The sequence below is a fragment of the Polypterus senegalus genome, chromosome 12 (genome assembly GCF_016835505.1).
Source record: "Polypterus senegalus isolate Bchr_013 chromosome 12, ASM1683550v1, whole genome shotgun sequence".
In the NCBI taxonomy this organism is placed as follows: Eukaryota; Metazoa; Chordata; class Cladistia; order Polypteriformes; family Polypteridae; genus Polypterus; species Polypterus senegalus.
Genome location: NC_053165.1, coordinates 107,893,674 through 107,917,891, shown reverse-complemented (window position 1 = coordinate 107,917,891; position 24,218 = coordinate 107,893,674). Strand labels below are relative to the sequence as shown.

Genomic DNA, 24,218 nt, shown 5'->3' with positions numbered 1-24,218 from the left:
AAGCAACTGCCATGTGATTGGTTGATTAGATAATTGCATTAATGAGAAATTGAACAGGTGTTCCTAATAATCCTTTAGGTGAGTGTATGTATGTGTATATATATATATATATATATATATATATATATATATATATATATATATATATATATATATATATATATATATCAGAAATGTAAACTGCTGTGTCATTAATTTTGTGTCCATCTTAATGTTATTAATTCATTTTCTAAATCAATTAGAAATTAGGGTAGTAAGGAAACGAGCTAGCATTGGCAACATCAGGCACTAACCCTAACCCTGCAAGATCCTAAATTTATAAAGTGTGAATTTATTTGTAAATGTGTCAGATTATACTAGATGTACTTAAAATTGTATATTTACAGTATTTAATATCAACAATACTATAACACAATTAGCTTTGCAATCTGATGAAGTATAATAACTGAATTTAACAATTTCACTAACAAGTTTGGGGCAGTGGTTAGCTTTTAATCAATGCTACGTGACACATGGTGCAAACCTCAGCCTAGTTATTATTTCTGTAAAGTGTCAGTGTTCTTTTGGTATCTATGGTGGCTTTTAATGTTATTCCTGTTTCCCAGAGACATTTAGGTTAGGCTAAATTCCGACTGTAATTTGACCCAGTATGGGTGTGTGGCATGAGTGTACCCTGTGCATCCCATTTAGAGCAGGTTTCGGCTTTTCTCCCAGTGCTGCCAGAAAGGACTTCCTTTCCTCATGAAAAAAATAAGTAAATGGATGGCTTTTCATGTATCCATTAATGGTATTTGTTTGTTTAACAAACCTGTAATCTGAAAACTTTAACATTCAGAAATATATTTTTATATAAATAACTCCACAAACAGCAACACAGAATTTGCTTTCTTAAGGGTTTAAAATTAAAATGGAAAGCAAATGCTATCTCTGATATAACAGATAACTAATTAAGCCTTTGTCCTGAAGGATAAAAATCTTCATTTTGAAACTACAGACAATATTTAAAAAAAAAGATTCCATCTACCTGTATTGTGAGTTTTTAATTTTGGTCAAACAAAACATGAACAACTACAAAGGACAATTTACAAAGGTAATTTTCCTAACTACATCTGCATTCTTTCTTTGTCACTAATAATTTATGAACTAACTACACTTGTACAAAATATTCTTCTTTCTAGTGCATTTGTATATTCTTCCTTTCTTGTTTACCTGACTACATCTGTACATTATTTCTTTCAATTTTACTTTAAAATGATTGCACAATGTACATTTTAATAGTAAAAGAACTGGAGACTGCAAGAAATTATACAGATAAGTACAAGAATCAAAGCTTTTAGGCAGAGCCATCCATCACCAGGATAGCCAGACAGTCATAGAGTATATGTGTAATGTCATGAGGTCCAGAATCCCACAATAAAGGCCCGTCCAAGCCGCCTTAGACATCTATAACAGGCAGTTTCTGATGCTGCAACATTTCCTAATTAATTTCCATCTTTCAATCGACAAACCACACTCCTTGCTGCCATCACTGGAGTTATACTTGAGAATAACCTTAGAAACACATTGCCCTTTCTGCTGAAAATGTCTTTCCACCATATACAGGCCTTCCCCAGTGTCAGGATGTTACTTTAAGATATCTGGACATGTATGTATAAACATCTTAAAATGTATTTTAGATATCTTCATATTGATTCAAATTTCAGTTATCTAAAATACATTTTAGATACCTCAGCTTCATTTCATGATATCTTCAAATACAGTATTTCTCTGAACCATTTCAGATCTGTGTATTTCAAGATATCTCAAATATATTTTAAGATATCTTTAAAACAACATGATCTTGTCTGAAAATATCTGAATAGCATATTTACAATGATATGTCAAATACATTTCCAGATGTCATAAAATAGGTTTGTGTCCATTTTCAGAAACATGAAATAAATTTCAAGGTGTCTCAGAAATAACTTCCTGCTCAATGTGAGATATCTCAAATACTTTTTAATATATATTAAGAGACAGGAAGTCTCATTGAAAGAATAGGAAATTTTTCAGGGAGTGATTTAAAGATATCTCAAAATGGATTTCAGAAATCTTAAAATAAATTGAAGGTTGATTTGAGATATGTAAAAATATTTTTGAGGTACCTTGAAAATGGACACAGTTTTTCAGATATTTCTGAAAATGTATTTGAGATATCCTGAACTGAATTTCAAAAATCACATAATGTATTGAAAATATCATAAAATATAATGGAACATATTTTGAGATACCTGTAAATGAGTTTCAGATATCTTAAAAAGTGAACTTTTTTCATATTAATTTTATTTCAAGAAAATAACATTGCATACAATCAAGTCAAACTTATAAAGTTAAAAAAGGTAGGGAGGAACAAAAAAAAAGGCTGAAACCTAAAAAAACAGAATTCAAGGATCAGAGCTCATGACCTGCATTTTAGGAAATCTGAAATTGTTTTGAGATCTCTCTAAATGTTAATTTGGCCTGCCACTGGACTGTATGAGTTTGCTGTAGTTTGGTTGTTTTGTCTTCACTGTGTGTGACCCTAAGCAAGTCACCTAATTTGCCTTTGTTTCAGTTATATAGGTATGGAGACAACTTTTCCTTATTGCACCAGTAAGATGTTTTGAGGTTGTGTTCACTATAGAAAACCCTGTAAATGTAGGCTATGGATTTGAAGCATTCCATACCCTATGTTCAGCACCTCAACTCTGGATAATTTCAGTTCTTCTTGAAGAGGTATGCATTTTAAGACTATAACTGTCATACAATCTATCTGCTGCATTAAGAACAATAAAAGACACAAATACAAAACACTGGGGCTAAAAGAAGGCAATAAAGGGATCCCAGCGGCAGAAAATCAAATGTCCAGTAATATTAGTGCAGCTGTAGAGATGCTCTGCGGTGGCTGCACTACTACATTGGGTTAATCTTAAATCACCTTCCAGCTGCTCATTTCAACTATCTCCTATCTACAAATATCCTTGTCTTTTGATACTCCAATATAAACTTAAAACCCTGCTTAATTTTCTAAAAAATTAGTATTGCTAATCTGCAGAATTCAATTTCTGGTTCTTATATTATCTGTACTATACATGGACACTCCATTTGCACATCGTGTTTATAAATTGCTTTATTTTGCAACTCTGGATATAATGTGTTCTGTTACAAGTAGCTACAATGTTCAATTCCTGTACATTAAATACACACGAATAAAAGTGACTGATTCCGAGCCTTGAACTCAATATCTGTTCTTTTGAGAATTTACATACATTCCAACTGCGTGCATTTATGTTTTATTCCATTTTCTAACTTCTTGTAAATTTCAACAAGAGTTTTACTTTCTTTCTAGAGTCAAAGTGGTCCTTAATAATGGCAGATTCTGCGTAGGTGAAATCACTTGTCTGTATTCTCCATAAAATTCTAATGCTATTTACTGTAGCTGAGCAAGTTTAAATACATCTTAATGTTCAAATTATTTTCCCTGTGATTTATCATTTTTTCCTTCACTTACATGCTTTGTGTAGTGCACATACATGAACACCTAAACTAATTAGAAGTTACACACTGAATACGTTTACAAAACGAGTAAAAAATCTTTTCACAATTACACAATATTGTCTGATACTGCAGTTTGAATCGAGATATTTGAAACTTAAAAAAAAGAAATCATTCATTTAAATAACCACTTGACGATTAAAGTAGCTAATTGAGAACAAAAAGAAAACACGCCATTGCGAGCGAGTGTTATTTAATATAAAAGGAAGCGGTAGTGGGTTGCACTCCGCTACGGCATTAAGAAATGCTTAATTCGATGCCACACTTAAAGCCTATTATGTAATTTCAAGCGCTAATCAAAATTAAACTGTTTAATTGGGGCACTTTGGAAGACGCATCGTGCGACCTCTTTCACGAATTGCGGCTTTACAAAAATATGCAGCTTCGCCAAGTGCTTCATATATTACTCAGCTACTAGGACCCCCGGAGACACAAAGCCTCCGAGATGTACGCTCTCGTCAACGCCTTCCTGCGATGTCTTGCTCTGCTTCTACCTCCCCCTTGGCTGCAACTCGGAATTTGGTGGTGGGTTGGGGATGAGCACGGAAAGATGACATGGCCCAATCCCAGCGCTCGTGTGCGAGGACGAAAGCGGCTTACAGATCAGGAAGTAAAGAGAGGAGCGCCCCGCAGCTTCTCGTCCCCTGTTGCTCACGGTTACATCTGCCCAGTAGCAAGCCCGCCGGCCCCGGGAGCTCTCCTGGGCAGAGTTTGGCAGCTCTGGCAGACCTGGATCTGCTATCTCGGGACTCCCTCGGTCCTTCGCAGACACGTGTGTGATAATCAACCCTCTCTGCCGAACTTCTCTCCTCTTCCCTACGATTGTGCCAGTGCGGAGGGAACCAGCGTTTGGTCTGAAACGGCACTAGCAGCAAACGAGGAAGCGACGGATCAAACCTTCGGTGAGAACACAATGTGCGCTGCGGTGGAGACTCAAAGCCAATCTGCTAACCCAATGGAAAGCATGCGGCTCAGCAATACAGAAGAGGACGGGGAGCAACACCACGAGATGGGGACCCAGGTGAAGATCACGGTGGCCATTCAGGCCGCCGAAGACGAAGAGCCCGACGGAGACGCGATCCTGCAGTTTACTGACACGCGAGGAGGGAGCTGCAGCGAAGATGACGCAGGCAGACACGATAAGTCAAGGTAAATCGGGGAAGCGATAGTGTTAGTGGGCGTAACGCGAAATTCTAACGTGCATGGTAACTTTACAGATTTTATAGTATGAGCCTTCCCAATCACGACCTTTGAGGTCTGCAGCGTCCAAGTTGCCCGACCAGTACAGTCGTATGTATTTATTTTTGAATATGCGAAACGTGAGGATGACCGTTTGTTGCTTGGGTCAGACGCTGTTTAGGAAGTGGAGATAATGTCCTTCGAGATTGCGGCATGCTGGTCGGACCGCCTTCACCAATTTCGAAAAATTTCTGACCGATTCCGTTTTCTTTATGATTGCATATGGGCGAGCGAAGATAACAAACCGGTCCTTCCACAACCCACAAATGTTACTTAGAACGTGTACCTGTAAGATACGAGAAGCTTTGTTGCAAATGTTCTGCTTGTGCTTTGGTAGTAAAATTCAAAAGTGGAAACTGTTAAAAGTATACTGTATTTGGCATCCGCCTCATTTACCCCTTCGATGATTTACACGCAGTTCGTGATCGTGCAGACGATCACATTTACAGAAAGACAGACACGTCACGCCTGCACGTCTCGCTTCAAGATCAGATAATCTTATTCTAGACACGATTAGAGTGACTTTCCCGTGTCACGGATTGCATCAGAATGAGCTGCTGACGCAGGTCGGACCTGCAGGAATCCCTGAAAGGACAGCAGTAAGGCGGAGAAGGGCGACTTATGGCATGATAACGTGCAGGTCCACCTCGGTCCTACTTTTAACCTGTGCTTTTTACGATTCCTATAAATATCCCATTTTACTTTCGTACATAACAAGTACTGACAACTCAATTGGTTTTTACTTGGTGGGTAACACATACCAAGATTTCTGGACCAGACATGTAGCCCGGCATGCTGTATTGCGCTATGAACGGCATTGATACGTATTTGGAGCACACAATGTGGGTCTATGCGGAACAAGCTTTCTACACAACAGCCAGCACCGAGTGCGAGCCCCCTAAAGGGTCCAGCCGCAGATAGACACTCTTGGCACTCATTCGAACGCTGAAACAGTTTAGAGTCGCACGGTAACCAACCAGCATGTCATTGGGAGGTGATATGGGTTTCAAGGGCCATTTCGGGTTTGAGACCCACCGTGTGGTGTTCTTTTTTTAAAATTTCTTTTTATCCATTTTGTTTGTTTGAATACACCTGCAGCCTTTATTTTTATTTATTTTTTATTTACTACTGTGACCTCCAGTCTTTTTTCATCTTCAATAGGTTCAATCTTAAATTTGGTCTCATTTGTTCATTTTAAATGTAAAGAGCTGAGCAAACTTTATTTTCAAAAAGGTTCTCACTGCTGTGCAAAGTAACAGGTAAGTTATTGTCAATAAAATGCAAACCCCTGAGTTGTATAATGAAACACTCATGATCTGCTCTCCATGAGGTGTTTAGGTAAAGGTTCATCAGTACATTTAAAAATCTGTAGTATAAATTAAGTGCACCAAAAGCCAGCAGTTCATCGTACTGGACATCAGACCACATCAGCACCCTGTATTTTGGGTATTATGGCATCATAGTTTACCATTCATGCAACATCTTCATATGCTTCACTATCACTAGAATCTATAATGCTGTCCACTACCTATTGTTCAGTGACTGATAGTGTTAATACAAGGTAAACTGCTTTTTTCTCAACACATTTTCCATTCCCACCACACATTTTCAGGTTTTCTACTGCAGCAGATGCTGTCTAACAGTCATTCTCTGTCAGTCTGCAGTTCTCAGAGTTTAAACGTCTCCTGTGATTATGTTATGCAGCCAACTATCAGTGGATAAGTTATTTTGGGGATAATGGCAAAGGGGTTAAAGAGGTTAGGATCAGTCAGTGTAACAGTAAGAATTTTTTTTTTTTTTGGTAAAATAATGAACAAATCTTCTTTTCTTTTCATACATGTTGATTAATTTTGGGTCCCCTGTAGCAGACTGGGCCCTGGGCTGCAGCCCAGGTTAGCCTATGTGGGAGTCCGGCTGTACGTAAAGTAAAAATTAAGTTTAAAAACTGAAGGCCTTAAAGCCTTAAGCAGACATTTTTGGAATGATTTCTTCACAAGGGAACTTTAAATCTGTGTGTATAATAAAATCTTTTCTTCTTCTTTTGCGATATCTCAGTGTTGTAATTACACGTCGACGTGGGCTTTAGCATGAGGAGACATCAAACGCCACAGATCTCTGTCTTGGGCCGTCCGCGTTATATCTTGCAGTCCCATGTCATATCTTGAGAGTGCCGTCGACACCCATGTCATTCTTGGGCGCCCTCTCTTGTTGGTTCCATCCACTCTTCCATGTAGTGTGATGTTAGCAATCCTGTTCTTGTCCATCCGGAGTACATGACCTAGCCACTTATGTTGTCGTTCGTGCACTCGTTGCACTATCGTTTCTGTCTAGTTGAGGGCTTTCCTGGTGTCTTCGTTTCTCATCTTGTCTATGATGCGTACTCCAAGTATCTTTCTGAGCGCTGTCATCTCGAACACGAGCAGTTGTCTTTCTTCAGCACTTCTAAGAGTCCACGTTTCGCATCCGTACAGGGCAATCGGTACTATAAGCGAGTTGTATAGTCTCATTTTGGTTATCTTATTGATGTTCTTGTTCTTCCAGATACTGTCCAGGTCACTCATTGAACTTAAGGCTATGGCTATTCTCGTTCTGATATCTTTCGAGCTGTCGCACGTTGTGGATAAGGTTGATCCTAAATACTTAAAACTGTCTTCATGCTGCAGTTTCTTTCCTCTGAGCAACATGCCCTCTTCAACTCTTTTCTTCGTTTCTTGCTCAGGCTTTGAGCTCAGCAGCATCCATACTGTCTTGGTGTCACTTATCTCTTGTCCGTATCTAGAACTGACGCTTTCCACCTTATTTAGCAGGAGTTGTGCGTGACTGCGGAGTTCAGTTATAAGACCGATGTCATCAGCAAAATGAAGATTAATTGTTCTGCCATTCACGCATGCTCCTTTGCTTTCTAGTCCGTCGAGTGCCTCCTGCATAATGTGCTCTAGATAGATGTTAGAGAGATCCGGTGACAGTATGCAGCCTTGGCGTACTCCGATTGCTAGTTTGAACCACTCTGTCACCTCTCTTCCGACTCTTATGGCACTCTGCGTTCGCTTGTACAGGTTCTCCATCAGACTGATCAGCTTTGAGTGTATGTCGTAATGATGTAATACTTTCCAGAGGCCTTGGTGCCACACTCGGTCAAATGCTTTCTTGAAGTCAATGAAAATCAAGTGAAGCTCTTTATCCTGTAATGAGAGATACTTTTCACATAACAGTCTGAGTGAGAAGATCTGCTCAATTGTACCACGTCCTGACCTGAATCCGGCTTGCTCCTCCGCCATTTGCAGTTCTATCGCATTCTTCATCTGGCTCCTGATAATCTCCAAGATGATCTTACTTGCGTGACAGATAGGGCTTATCATGCGCTAGTTCTCGCATTTAGTGGTGTGCCCTTTTTTTGGAATAGTAACTAAGAGACTTAGTCCACAGCATCGGAAATTTTTCTGTGTCCCATATCTTGTGCAATGTTTTGAACCATTGTTCTTCCGCCGCTTTTGATTAGCTCTCCTTCAATGTCGTCGATACCAGGAGCATTCCGTATCTTGATCTTCATAATGGCTGCTCTTACTTCGCTTTCAAAAAGGTCTGGCTCTTCTTCCTCTCTCTTGCAATTAGGCCATAATTGTTCAAGAACATCCCCATCCGTTTCAATGTTTGCATTGTAGAGGCCTCTACTATATTCATACCATCGCTTAAGAATGTCGATGTCCTTGGTGAGCAGGTTGCCATCCTTGTTTCTGATGTTGTTGCACCTTTCATTCAGCTTAACTCCTTTCTTGAGCGTTTTGACCTTTTGAAAGAGAGTGCGCATATCATTTTTTCGGCTTGCTTCCTCAGCCTCGCAGCACTGTCTGTTAAACCAATCCTCTCCGCACTCCTCAATCTTTTTGTCTATGATGATCCTGAGCTGTGAGTATAGTTGTTTCAAATTCTCGTCCTGTGGATTATTGTTCTTCATTGCCTTCACAGCTCGTCGTTGGTCAGACAGGTCAAGCACTTCGTCACTAATCCATGGGGCCTTTCTGTATCTCTTAAGGCCAATTACCTCCTCTGCTGTTCTCTTAATCGTGTCGTTGACGGCCTCCAGTGCTTTGTCCACATTCGTTTCTTCAACTAGACCGCCAAGCGCTTCAAAACGATTTTTTAGTTCAATCTTATAACTTTCTTTGACTTCGGGTATTCGCAGTCGTTTGATATCCACCTTCTTTGTGACTGTTCGTTCTTTTTTGGATATTGAATCTTAACTTGAAGTTGCCCATCACGAGGTTATGATCGTTGTGCACATTCGGCACTATTGCGCTTGGGAAGCTGCGTGTGTTATGGGCAAAGCTACACCATCTCTGATCGATCATGATGTAGTCGATCATCTGCTGGGTTCGATCTCCGGGTGAGCTCCATGTCCGTTTCCTTGATGGCTTATGGTTGAACCAGGTGTTCATGATGTTCAGTTCATTGAGCCTGCAGAATTGGAGAAGTCGTTCCCCTCTTTCGTTCATGGATCGTAGCCAAAGTGTCCCAGCACGCCTTTCCATGTGTCGTGATCGATACCGACTTGCGCATTGAAGTCGCCCATTATAATCTTGACGTCCCTTCTTGGCACCTTGTCGATGACTTGCTGTAAGGTCTGATAGAAGTGATTGACAGCCTCATCACTATGTCTTGTAGTTGGTGCATACACTTGAATGATGGTGATGTTATGGCCTCGTCCAGTGAACCGTGCACTGATGATTCTTGGCGACGCCGGGTTCCAGTCGATTAAGCTCTTAACTTCCTTTTTTGAAAGTAACAAACCAACACCTCCTTGATGTACTTTCTCTTCGCCTGAGTACAGAAGTTTGTGTCCATCGTGTTCCACTAAGCCCTGTTTCATTCTTCTCATCTCTGACAGCCAATGACATCCCATCTGAACCCCTTGTTAAGATGGTCGACAAGTAGTTCAAGGCTCTTGTCCTTCCAGAGTGTCCTCACGTTCCATGTTCCGATTGATGCATAATGTTTTGCATCAATCAGCTTCTCTGTTTGTCTGGTCCTTCCCTGTAACTCATTTAACAAAGTAAACCCCAGGGTTGCCCTAAGTCTACGACGGGAAGCTTGTTTATCCAGGCGACCTCCCAGCTGGCATTCTGTTTTGTTAAGTCGTCCTCATGTTTTGTTTCTTGTGGATTGATTCACGAGACGGTTCCACAGTCCCCTCCTCGCTAAGCTAGTTCTCTAGCATAGGTAGACGCCGTTTACCTCTCTGTTAGGTTCATCCGCCGTTTTGGTAGCTTTTAACTACCAAGGGTATCACCACACCCTGCTCGCAACTAGCGAGTTAGACCAGTTATTTGACCGGCGCCAGTCGTTCGCCGTTGTTATTCAGCTAGGTTTAACGTCATGAGCTGGACAAATAATAAAATATATTCAATGAATTACCAAGTAGCGTAGCTTATTGGTGGACATTGAACATTTAGGTGAATCGTGAATGGCCCATTTAACACTGGATACTTTAGTGCATGTAGTAATGTATTTTTAACAGGAATTACACATACACTGTCATACTTCATCCTTCTTTTTTCAAACTGCAAAGGGCCTTATAAAGCCAGTGCCCTTTCTCCAAGCAGTAGTAGGTGCAAGATAGGAAATGGCCCAGAAAATAATGGGGCACCACTCCAACACAGAGAAGCAGCCACTCAGATAAGTTTTTTGCTCCCTGAATGAGCTTTAACTTTAACAAGTATGTTCAGGAAAACCAAATATGCTCACATGATACAAATACTTCACAAACTGCTTTGGAAGGTGAAAAAAAACTGTCATGGTTTTTAGACTGATACAATAAAATGGCACTTTATCATTTATACAACTGCTTGTTCATTGTAGATTTACTGTTTCCTACAAACTACAAAAAGACTTTAAAACCGAGGATACTAAAATTTAATGCAGTGACCTAAAGATACATATTTAAAGAAAACGTTTTAGTCTCTGTCTTGTAGAATACTATAAAGCAGAATAATTTACGTGGAGCCGATTCTTTATAATGCATACTTTTCACTGTTAATCTGTAATGCACATTACTGGCCAAATTCCTTTTCTGGGGATGACCGTTCTCCTTGAATGTAGCCACCAGTTACCCAAACCAGCATGTGTTTGGGATATGACCGGAAAATTGGAGTAGCGGGAGGAAAAACTCGTGGTGAGAACATATAAAATGTTTATAGAGAATCACATGCCTGGGACTTCGAAGTAACAATATTAATGACCATGGCATCCATGTTTTCAGTATTTATTTAGTAAATGTCATTCGTACATATATCTGCTCCAAACAACATAGCTTTCTTTTTAAAATGTGTAATTCAGTCCAAAAAGTTAGATTAAATGTTATCTTGTGGTGGTAATACTAAGGTAAGCCTGCAATAGAATTAGGCAGCAGGTAGAATTTGATTCATTGCATGATGTTTTATGCTGTGTTGTTCAAATGTATAATGAAAACATTTTAGAAATTAAGTGCATTTAATTCTTTGATGATCCTGTATGTTTTCAGTGTGTATGATGAACTTGATCTGGAAATTCTTTGCTTGAACTCTTAACATTTGCGGAGATAAAAATTGTTACTGCCATCTAGTGGGGAAAAATAAAGCAGCTGAAAAAACAGTTGTGCTTGCAAGAAAGACCGTGTGAATGTTGTATTTCATTATATTAACTGGATAAAGCAAAGAAAAAAAATAGCTTTGTTTTTCATTTGGGCCAGTTATTCTGCTGACCACCATACCTGTGAGATCTGAGCAGCAGGTGGAATTTTTTGGCAAACTATGTTTCAAGTTTTATAATAAGCAGCATTTTTTTATTGGCCGTGTAAATGTTCCAGTTGGTTTACTACATCTGCATTCCAATTACTTTTCAAGTTTAGTTTGGGTTAATCTTGTTCCTTTTGCATAGTATGATTATTTGTTGATTGTTTGTTTGTTTTTTTTTCTTTTGCAGTTCTCAAATCAAAGTAAATTTGATACCAAAGGCTATAAGCCTTAAGCCTGAATATGAGAACTGTTAATTACAGAAAATAAATCCACCAACAAATATATGTGCACAATATACATTAGAGCAGTTTAAATATTGTACATTTGCAATTTTTATTTATTACCCTCTCCAGTAGTTGTTTTTATAGTATACTATAATTGTTTTAGCCATATCGAGCAGCCCATGATGGTTCATGCTGTTAATAGTGTGAGTGTACACACATATTGTACATTTAGAAAGTATTCAAACCCATCTTTTTGTCTCATTTTATGTTGCAGCCTTATGCTAAAATAACTTTTTTTTTCCCCACATCAAGTAATGCTCTGTACTTCTAAATGACAAAGTGAACACAAGATTTTAGCAATTTTTGTAGATCTATTGTACAAATAAAATCTGACATATCACATTGATACAAGTACTGAGACTTTTTCCCCAGTACGTACTGTAGCTGAAGCGTCTATAGCTCGGAGTCTTTTTGGGTATGACACAAAAAGCTCCACACAACTGGGGCCTCCTTTATAAAACTTTGTGTACTGTAGATTCATGCATGAACATGTGCACACACCAGAAAAAAGAGGAAAATGCTCATGGCAAGGGAGAAAAAAAAAATCATGTTTATAAAACCAGGCATATGCAAATTTCTACTCGACTTCCCCATTATAAATCCCACTCGCCGTGTAAATGTGCGTTTTGTGAACATGCTTAGATGCTAATGAACCTCGTAGCTGCTATTATCTGGCACATCTTAATAACACAATTGCTGATACAACAAATCTCTCTCTCTCTCTCTCTCTCTCTCTCTCTCTCTCTCTCTCTCTCTCTCTCTCTCTCTCTCTCTATATATATATATATATATATATATATATATATATATATATATATATATCTATATATATATATATATATATATATATATATATATATTTATTCACTAAGGGCATGCAAGACAGAGAGCCACGCTCACCAACTCTAACACCATGGCATATGCACGATAGAGCCCCGCCCACCAACTTTAACCCTCCTCCCGCGTCATGGGATATGCACGACAGAGCCCCGCCCACCAACTAACTCTCCTGCCATGTCCACCCTCGCTCTCGAGGCATGTGTACTGCCTGCTCATGTGCCCGCACGGAACACCTCACCAAACACAGCCTCCGTCGCTTTCGTCTCTGCTACAGTCCATATGAACCTCAGAGCCACGTTGACTTTGCATTGTTCTTTTCGATACCGGCTGCTTTTCTATATATATAATATATATATATTAATAAAAGGCAAAGCCCTCACTCACTGACTCATCAATAATTCTCCAACTTCCCGTGTGGGTGGAAGGCTGAAATTTGGCAGGTTCATTCCTTACAGCTTCCTTACAAAAGTTGGGCAGGTTTCATTTCGAAATTCTACGTGTAATGGTCATAACTGGAAGCTGTTTTTCTCCATTTACTGTAATGGAGATGAGCTTCAACGCCGTGGGGGCGGAGTTTCGTGTGACATCATCACGCCTCCCACGTAATCACGCAGTACATAGAAAACCAGGAAGAGGCCCAAAAAGCGCTGAAGAAAACATGCATTATATAATTGAGAAGGCAGCGAAACAACAATAAGAAGCGAGCGAGTGACATATACAACCATATTCATGAGTTCTGCTACTTCGGAAACAAAGCACGATGTAAACCTACACTTTAAATTAAGTTCATAGACAGGCTGCCGCTGGCGTTTGTACTTTAGTGCCTGCCCATATAAGGCCGTCCGTCAGCGGCAGTCCAATAGCAAACTGCCACAGGTAAATATTCACGGGTGAAGGACTGTGCTTATGCAGAGGAAGATGAGATGGTCAGGGTGGTGTTTGGCACAAACTCAGCGAAACTGCGAGAGAAAGTTTTAAGTGCCGGGACTTCGGTAACATTAGATACAGCTATGGACATAGCACGACATGGCACCAGCACAGCTGGGAACCTTCGATGCATGTACACCGAGCGGCTCACGTGAACTGACGCAGTGCACAGACAAAAAGCAACAGTTCCAAAGAGCGCTGAATAAAAACACAATTGAAAAGGCAGCAAAAAATATGAAGCGTCTGATACATACAAGCATATTCATAAATGCATCTACTGTGGAAACAAAGCACACAGTGGAAAAAGTCAATGTCCCGCTAAAGGAAGACGGTGTAAAAAAAAAAAAAACCCGTGCAAGCAGTGTGTCACGTCTCAGATAAAGAAGACGAGCTGTTTGATGCAGTAAGAAACGAATCGATGAATGAAAACTGTTATCTTTACAACGATTGACAAACACGGAATGTAACTTGAACACAACACATTCTACAAATACGAACCTGATTGAAAGAAATAATGATAATCAAATCCTTGATGACAGCAACACTCACAAAACAAATACTGTATATTGACAGTCATGTTACGTTATTTTTAAAATGTTCCCTTTTTTTTTTTTTTCATAGCTTTTTTAACACACTACTTCTCCGCTGCGATACGCGGAGATATATATATATATATATATATATATATATATATATATATATATATATATATATATATATATATATACTCGAATAATATATACTTTATTCGTCATCAATGATTGTTTTGGTAAAGCCATACTCAGTGTATTCATTAGATGAACGGTAAAAAAGTAAGAGCGAGGGGAGGATGACTTATTGAGGCATGCAGGCAAAACCACAATAGCACGCGGGCTCGATGTACGAAAAAATATATTTTCAAGTTCTATTTAGTCCATATGAGTCAAACTCAAGGGCCGCGGGCCACATCCAGCCTGGCGTGTAATTATATCCGGCCCGCGAGATCATTTTATATACTGTATTATTGTTATTAATGGCCCGGGGATATGAAGCGCTGGTAACACAATAAACTACAGATCCCATAATGCAGCGCTTCAGCTGCCTTGCAACACTTACGCGTTAATCAAGTCTAGCTTATGATACTGCAAGTTATTGTGAAGCTAGCTCACACGATGCTGAAGAAAAAAGTTGATTCTGAAAATAGAGCCTTTAAAAACCGATGGGAGGCTGAGTATATGTTTACTGAACCCGTGTGTCTCATTTGTGGAGCTAATGTGGCTGTAATTACAGAATTTAATCTTTACAACGACTAACAAACACAGAATGTAACTTGAACACAACACATCGTACAAATATGACCCTGATTGAAACAAATAATGATAATCGAATCCTTGATCACAGCAACACTCACAAAACAATTACTGTATATTGACAATCATGTTACGTTATTTTTAAAATGTTCCCTTTTCTTTTTCATAGCTTCTTTAACACACTATGTCTCTGCTGCGAATATATATATATATATATATATATATATATATATATATATATACCCCGATCTACATACTCTCAAATAGATAAGCCACACACCGTGGTGCAATTGTAGAGGCTTCGCCTCTATCGCCTACATCCGAGGTTTGATTCCCGAGAGGGGATGTACTGAGTATGTACGCATGCTTCCCGATTCATTTTACCCTCGCATCTCCTTGGTTTGAGACGTATGAAAAAATATGCGGTTAATGCAGAATCATGTTAGGTTATTTTTAAAATCTTTCCTATTCTTAGCACAAGCACAGCTGAGAAGCTTCGATGCATGTACTCCATAACAAAAAATAACGCATTTAATTACACTTTCAATTCCAAGCAAAGGGGAACTTTTGTCAATGCATGATTTCCTGGTACATCGATTACACTGATGCACACATCACAGCTACAACAATGTTACAGTCGAAATGAAGCACGTTCCTACGACTGATCGGAGGAAAAATTAATTTCAAAAAACTACCCGAGCGAAGCCTTGATAAAAGCATGGTTTTGTGCACACTGAAAAGCAAGCAAAATTAGATGCATTACAGAAAGCGGACTTTGTGGCTCTTACTGGGGATCATTGGACTTCCGTGACCGTTAGTAATTCTGATTACATCTAATTACAAAATGTTCAATGATCACACTGTTTTAGCCTAATGTACAAAATAATTTTGGCTAATGTTACTCAGAGTTTAAAGAGTAAGATGGTCAAATTACCTTTTATGTTTCTGACTTATTTTTTTAAGAAGAAAACTGCACTTTATGTTGAAATTTTGGTGGTTATTATTTAAAGACAATACCATTCTGAAAATGTACTTAAAGTACTTAAACTACCACTTTATTTTTAAGTCTGCCCAATTTTAACCAGGGATGATATTTTTGTTTCTGTTTTGAATTCAAATGCATTTTTTTTTTTCAGAAATTAAAAGAGCTTGAGTTTACAATATTCATGTCCATGTCTATTATTTGATTCTGTCGCCCACTAAAACCCTTTTAAATTAAAAAACACATTTGCGATTTGGGGCAAATTTACATGTGCGATTACATACGATTAATCAAGATTAATTATTACACAGCCTCTAATTAATTGGATTATTTTTTTAATCGAGTCCCACCCCTAATATATACATGTACATACATATATGTAGATTTGTGTATATACAATATATATGTAGATATGTATATGTGTATATATGTATATATATGTGTTTGTGTGTGTATATATATGTGTATATTTCCTTTTCTTTTTCATAACTTCTTTAACACACTACTTCTCCGCTGCGAAGCGCGGGTATTCTGCTAGTATATATATGACCAAGTCGCCCAACCATGGGGTACGCACGACAGAGCCCTGCCCGCCATCTCTAATCCTTCTTCCGCGTCCACCATCGCTCTCGAGGCTAAAGAGAAGGCTAAATCAAACGGCAATAATTAGCAAACAAACACAAAGATACCTGGCAGTAACAGTGCAAAATTCACAATTGGTATGCCAGTTTGAAAAGAGAAGTTTTGAGGGTAGTTTTAAAATGTGTTATTGAATTGAGCTGACGTACATGAGACAGAAGAGAATTCCCGAGTTGAGGAGCACTATGAGAGACGCTCCAGCTCCTATGGCACAGAGTCTGATGTGTGGTACAGAAAGTAGAACTGCAGATGAGGATGTGAGAGAGCGAGAGGAGTGTCAGTCTGTAGGAGATCAGTGAGGCTGTGGAGAGCGTTAAATGTTCAGAGCGGTATTTAGTATTGTATTCTGTAGTTAACAGGGAGCCAGTGAAGTTGAGAGAGAATAGGTGTAGTATGTTCAGTGGATTTAGAACAGCAGGTTCTTATCCTGGCAGCAGAATTTTGAATAAATTGTAAGCGATGGATACGTTTTTGTGGGATGACAGATAAAATAGCATTACAGTAATCTATACGTGAGGTGACTCGGGCATTAACCAATACTTTAGTACTGTGTTGCGTAAGAACAGGACAAAGTCTAGAAATGTTTCGGAGATGGAAAAAAGCACTCCAAGAAATGTTACTTATACAGGAGGAATTATTTAATAATAATTATTCTTATTTAGTAATTGGATATAAGTAATTGAATGTAAACGATTCGCCAAAATCTGTTGTATGTAAACGATACTGTTTAAAACGTTATTGTTTTTTCATCAGAAAACCCAGTTTCCACATCTACCTGTATTAGTTTATATGGCACTTTTACCACTCGCAATATGGACGACTGAGCAACACAGTGAATGCGGCGTCTACCTATATATGTCTGTTTTCCATAGCCTGCTACAGAAAGGTACTCTCTCGACCATTGGCCTTGGTTTCGCTTCTTGCTATTTTCGTTATACTGCGACGGTGGTTTCCTAAGTCTTTGTTATACTGAATTCCTTTCTCACCGTTTTCCGTTCCTATTCTTACACCGGCGGGCTTCGGCTAGTAGTATTATAGAAGATATGAAAAACTGGAGTCTACCGAAGCCAGTTTGCCTAAAAAATAATGAGCTATCGGGTTCTTAGTTACCTCTCTTACTGTGGCGCTTCTCACACAATTGCTTAGTTTGGCCAGATGGCCAGCTCTAGGAAGAGTTGTAGTTGTTCCAAATTTCCATTTAAGAATTATGGTGGCCACTGTGCTCTTGCGAACTTTCAGTGCTACAGGAATTTTCTTTGTGGCCTTCTGCAGATTTTTGCCTTGATGCAATCCTGTCTCTAAGCTGTAGGCTGTTCCTTCAACATCACGGCTTGGTTTTTGTTCTGATACTTCACTTTGTCAGCAGTGAGACCTTCTATAGGGAGGTTTAGGCCTTTTCTAATCCTGTCCAATCCAAATGAACGGACTACAGGTAGATTCCAAACAACTCATTGATGGTCTGTTTGAAATTGATGCCTCTGGTCATATTTCAAGCATCACAGCAAATGATCTGAATTTTTGTGTCAATGTTATTTAATTTTTATTTTGCAAAAAGTTTCTAAAATAGTTTTTTTTTTCATTCTGAGATATTGAATGTTGCTTGATTGGGGCAGTGGTGAGGGGTGAATCTTTAAGTGATTTGAAAGGCTGCAAAATAACAATGTGAAAAAACTGAAAGGGTCTGAATCTATTTTTTTATATATATAATGTTTTATTTGTCCAGGTTTGTTTTGTATGGCTGTCCACCATCTACTCAGTTCGATCTACTATTGAACTGAGTCTTGCTCTTACTCCTCAAGGTTTTATAAGGCTCTTATCTCTTATGAAGAAACATTGTTGCATTTAGTTGGAACAGAGTTCTAAAAGTAAACTTAAGAGAACTGAGAATAGTTAAACAAAGTAAGTTCTGTCCTCTGGTTCAACTGCAAGAGAACCGAATTCCCCAGAGTTGTTTTGACTTTAGTCTGTGAGAGAATATATTAAGATCACTGCTGGGGTTACTCGGGTACATGCACAGTGCAGCTTTAGAGTGTGGGCTGCATATGGCTATAAGTCCCTGGAGTCGTTTTAGTATTACTAGAACAGATTGATTTTTTTTTTTCCCTGGCAAATATTCTTCATAATGAGATGATGGATTTGGAAGTAACTGGCTTGTTAGAAAATGTTACTTTGCCAGTCTGCTGTTATGTTCAGAAAGCAGTGTATTCTGCTCCTTTCGATGTGTGTGTGTGTGTGTGTGTGTGTGTGTGTGTGTGTGGTGTGTTTGTTTTAGAAATGTATGTTAGGATAACTGACAACAATAAACTAGTCAAGTATGAGTGAATGCGCCTTGTGATTGAATGGTGGTCAGTCTAGGGTTGAATCCTTCCTTGCTCTTGATAAAGGTCAGGAAAGGCCCCATCTCCCTGAATAATCCTGAAATTATGGTAAAGCAGTTTCAGTAATGGATGAAAGTTTTCTCCTCCAGCAGTTATGAAGTGTGTTTAAGTTTAGGAATGTAGGTTTCCAGACAGATTGCTTAAAAAGCAGGTGCCATTTTTGCATGTTATTAGAAGAAAAGCAGCCATTTTTGTTTGGGGTAATAACTTTGCTAAAAAGTGAAAGATCAATTATAAAATATTGATGAGCTGTGTAAAGCCAGTAGCACATTTCATGACTCCAAAGTCCAGAAATTGCAGGGCATGACAAGTTAGATGCCTCCGTGATGACCTTACAGCACAGTTTCACATTTCCAAAGTATCGAACTTTCCCTTTTTTCTGACAGCCAGTAACTTGCTTGTTGACAGAGCTGGTGCTGTATGAATGCTTTCCAGGTGTACAACGTTCAGCCACAATTTTGTCATTTTCTTTTTGCCAGTCTGTTTTAGTATTTGAAACACAAGACATCAGATGAGGCTTTCTTCTGTTTACACAGTAAAAAACGGAAATGCTTCATATTCCTCATAGCTGCATTAAATGTACTGCACTTCTGGTTGAGTGCTTATTGGTTGTCCGCTCTCACAAGCCCACTTTTTTGAGTTAGGACAAGGTGAAAGCAAGTCAAAGACTGGTTCAGCTGTGACTTGGGGTATGTCAGACTACATGATTTGTGGTCACCGGAGTGTGAGGCAACCTCCCTGATCTGCTAAAATTATGTAAATGAAATTTGCAACTGAAAATTGCTTGAAAAGTCATGCAATATGATAGAGGCATAAATGGAACCGAAATAGACTGTTTAGCCTCCATTATTAATGAATGTTAGGTTACCTGAATGCTCTAAGCTGGGTCATTGAGTACATGAGTGTGTCCTGTGATGGACTTGCACTCTATGCAGAGTGGTCTCCAAAATACTGTGAATAGAGCCGGGAAAGTCTCCAACTTCTCCTGTTCTTGGATAAATAGATCAGAAAAATGTGTCTATTTTTATAAATTCTGATACTCTTAATTACCCCTTCACAAATCCACTATCATAGAAGCTTAAATGATTTCTTAAACTACTGATAAGGTGAGCATTTTGTGCAATGGAAGTCAGATTTTTGTCATACTGATTGAAGGTCACTTTTTTTGCATCAAATTCTCTCTAACTGGCTCCCATGTATCAAATAGTATGAATCCTGATCAGCTAGTAAAGAAATCTGCTTAAATCATCATTGAATAATAAATAACAACCTGCTCCTGTGCTTGCTAACTGTCCAACTCCTCTGGTCATAAAATGCTGTTAACTTCTATACCCAACGTCATTTTTATTGTTCTACATCTGATTACACCAAATGTATTACTCCCACTGCATAAACCACCATAAGCATACAAAGCCACTCCTGCAGTTTATACACATGGTAGCTTAAATGTTTTCGGTTCCTTGGTATGGTACGGACTAAATAAGTGTGTTGTGTGTTTTTTTTTTTTTGGGGGTTTTTTTTTTAAATATATAAACACATTTTATTTTTATAAAATAAACTTTAATTTACCCACTTCCTTTCTTGTCCAAGCAAGAACATTTTCTTCAAATATACTTTGTATTTCTAAGTATTGGGATAGGACTTGAAGAAAACTTTCTGAAGTCCCTTTTCAAAATCGAACAGCATTTGCAACTTTTTTTTTTTTTCCTCTTTTCTCTAGCAAGACTCGGTTTCAGGTACTAATATGGAGAGTGTCCAGTGTACTGTTGCATCACACCTCACATACTTGTAAATACACAAGAAAAGAGTGTGTCTGATGCACCTCATAAATGAAGAGAGGAACTAAAAGTAAATTAAGGGTGTGAGTTTTGATCAAGTTTCTTAACCAGTAATCGACTCCTTTTTACCTTTATTTTTCTTTCATATAACGTTTAATAATCATTAATCAAAACACACAGAATAAAGCAAGGGTACGTTTTTGCAGAAAAAATGTTCACATTAAGTGAAAGTGTGTCTGACTGTCCCATAACATTTATTGAACAGCATTTTATACACTTTATTTAGGACTAGCATAATGGTGTACAGCCTGTTAATCGTTCGCAGTGAGGCTAAGAAAAATCTGCTGTCATAGGACCAATGTTCCAGAGATGTCCATGTAACCTATTTGCAGTGTTCAAAATGCACATTAAATCAGTCCACGACCACAAGTTGAAGTGTATGAGCAAAATTTGCTACCAAGGTTTATTTTACGGAGGTGGGTGAATCTGTGGGCACAGTATTTTTTTGTGTAATCAAACACCTAGAGCCTCAGGCATACTCTACTTGAGTAGAACTCTCACTAAAATGTGGCGTACGGGGAAAAAAAATGTGGAAATGTGCGTATGCAGAAAAAAATTTGGATGCACAAAACCATTCGTAAGCCAACTTCATGCTCTTCAGCTTTATAAATCCCGGTCAGTGTGAAAAGTAACACACATATACACACCTGCAGTGCCCCCTCGACTCCTCCCAGAATGTTGCATATCTTAATATGCAAATTAATATAAATATCACCTTCCATGTTCAGTGTTGGGCAGCACGGTGGGGCAGTGGTAGCGCTGCTGCCTCGCAGTTAGGAGACCCAGGTTCGCTTCCCGGGTCCTCCCTGCGTGGAGTTTGCATGTTCTCCCTGTGTCTGCGTGGGTTTCCTCCAGGCGCTCCGGTTTCCTCCCACAATCCAAAGACATGCAGGTTAGGTGGATTGGCGATTCTAAATTGGCCCTAGTGTGTGCTTGGTGTGTGGGTGTGTTTGTGTGTGTCCTGTGGTGGGTTGGCTGGGATTGGCTCCGGCAGACCCCCGTGACCCTGTGTTCGGATTCAGCGGGTTAGACAATGGATGGATGGATGTTCAGTGTTTGGTTAAAAGACAATGGCAAAAGCACGTGAAAAAACAGAATATCGGCTAATGCGAAGTGGAGGCAAGGAAAAACATGCTATTTGTTGGCTTAAGCAGTGGTGTAAAAAACAAAAGGAAGCTGATCGAGTGATTCAGAAAGTGTAACAGTGCTTGAAATTATTAAAAAAGTGGTCAGATATCAGTCGCTAAAAAAGGTGACTCATAGCCCACCGTCTTAGTATCATGTGGAAGAGCATTAGGTTAAAGAGAAAAGAAGAAGAAAATGGGGACACGGAAGAAAAAATGTTGAAACGTCGACTGTAATTTCGAAATTTCCACTTTAATGACAAAATAAACTACAAGATTAAAGTAGAATGTTGTAAACTTCATCCTAAAATCCATGTTTGATTTACTAGAGTTTCTCAAACCACATTGTAAATAAAGTAGCATGTTAAATGCTTCGTATTCTATGTGTGTGAATCACTCTGTGCTTCTTAAACAAGCTTTCTCTTAACAACATTGATCTCCACTTGTAATACATTACATTCCTGAAATTACAGCTCTCTGAACATTTTAAAATACTAAGATGTATATTTGATATTTTCATGATGAAATGCATTAAAGGATATATTAAACATGAAGGCATAGTGGCACAATGCTAGCGATGAGCTGGCGCCCCTTCCAGGGATTGTTCTTGCCTCCTGCAAGATGCTAGCTGGAACGTGCGTGATCCTCGATGAAATAATTTATTGCAGCAGTACAGTGTGTGTCAAACATACCTTCCCCAATTCCTGTCCTTCCTTTTCCTTCTCCACATAACCAATTGCCACAATAAGCTCTGAAATGTCAAACCAGCAGTAAGCTTAGAACGCCGATTCTTCAAAACTTTTAAAGAACATAGAAAAATCATCGTAATACATGTTTAACTGTCCCATCCATCTGTCCATCCAGGATCGCGCCAGGACCAGTCCCTGGCACCCCGTGCACAACCCAAGTCAATATTACAACTGTAGTGCAAGTTTACAGTGAGGTAATTGTAATTCTAAGTAGAAACAGATCTACCGGGAGCACTTGATGGACTGATTGAGTGCATATTATAGCTCTATTGGGATGAAACTCTTTGTGAACCTTGAGGTTTGTGCAGGATTGGCTCTGACGCATTTGCCGAATAGGAAAGTTCAAATAGATTGCGCATATGCTGAGGCAGAGTGTGCTGGATGCTGTATCCCGACAATCCTCTGTGCTCGCGACACAGCCCACCATAGAGCTATCCGATCAGCTACTGTACAGCTGTGATTCCAAACTCCGATGTAGTGGGTTAAAATACTCCGAGTGGTGCAGTGAGAGTAACAAGACTAATGGAATAGTTGGTCCATTTCGTGGACCATTATAATGTTACAGGTTGATTATAATCGGATGCCTTAAATTTATAAATGATATGAGGTTAATTTCAGTGTATTAATTTCAGTGTATTTGATAGCTCCGCATCAGGTATGTGAATCTAAAAAAGAATGAGAAACCACACAGGAACAGTGGCACTGTTTTGACGCTGGGTGCCACCAGTTTGCAAAACAGAATGTAAACTTGTGTACGCACAGGGTAAGGCTGGCGTGAGAATGTGCGTGGCTTTACACCAAGTTTTAGTTTTTATACATCTCAAAGTCCGCGTGGAAACGGGCATACACAACATTTTTGTGCGTATGCACTGTTTATACATGAGGTCCCTGGACGTACTTTTCGTGGAAGTTCCTATGTCTATAAACAGCAACAGTTTGCTGAAGAACAGACTTGCCAGTGGTAAGTCTTGTTGGAGGATGTATCTGTAGTACAACTGATTTGTTCGGTCAATCTTCATCTATATAGTAGCATGTTTTTGTGAGATATAATTCTCTTCGCTTTTGTGTGAGCTTACAGGCTTTTTTTTTTTTTTTCCTTGTCATATACAGCCTTACTGTAATTATGCCATTTATCAGTCCCCAGCCATGCTAATGCTACTGATATGGTACAGTAGGGATGCAGTCCAACCTTGTGTGTGTCATGTTTTGTTTTGTATATGGTAATACATTGTTGATGCACGGCATTTTCTTTTTTTGCCACAATATTACACATTTTGAAGCATTTCACCCTTCAAAAATGTTCCCAAAACAAAAAGTCTACTGTTCCACCACTAAAAAAGCAAACTATGTTGTCTCTTTCTAAATGAAAAACATACCTCGCATAGTTCTGTTAGGTTTAACAATGCAGGAAGTCAATGTAAAATTGCATTGGGAAATTCATATACTCTGCAAGATTAGTAGGTTCAAGATCTTAATAAAGCTATCAATCTTTAATGCATTTTCTGTTTTTTTGTTTTTTTTTATGGGCTACCTGTAATTGTAGTTTGGGTACAAGGAAAATAATCCACTCTATAAATTGTCTGGTT

The 24,218-nt window shown here is 38.8% G+C and overlaps 1 protein-coding gene across 1 annotated transcript in view; it reads left to right on the top strand.

The window, feature by feature from the left end:
- The first annotated feature begins 3,855 nt into the window (after window positions 1-3,855).
- Window positions 3,856-24,218, top strand: part of larp6a (La ribonucleoprotein 6, translational regulator a) — a 42,764-nt gene continuing 22,401 nt past the window's right edge. The window contains exon 1 of the mRNA XM_039773192.1: window positions 3,856-4,722. Within this exon, the coding sequence (XP_039629126.1) occupies window positions 4,019-4,722 (704 nt within the window). The 5' untranslated portion in view covers window positions 3,856-4,018. The remainder of the gene's footprint in view (window positions 4,723-24,218) is intronic.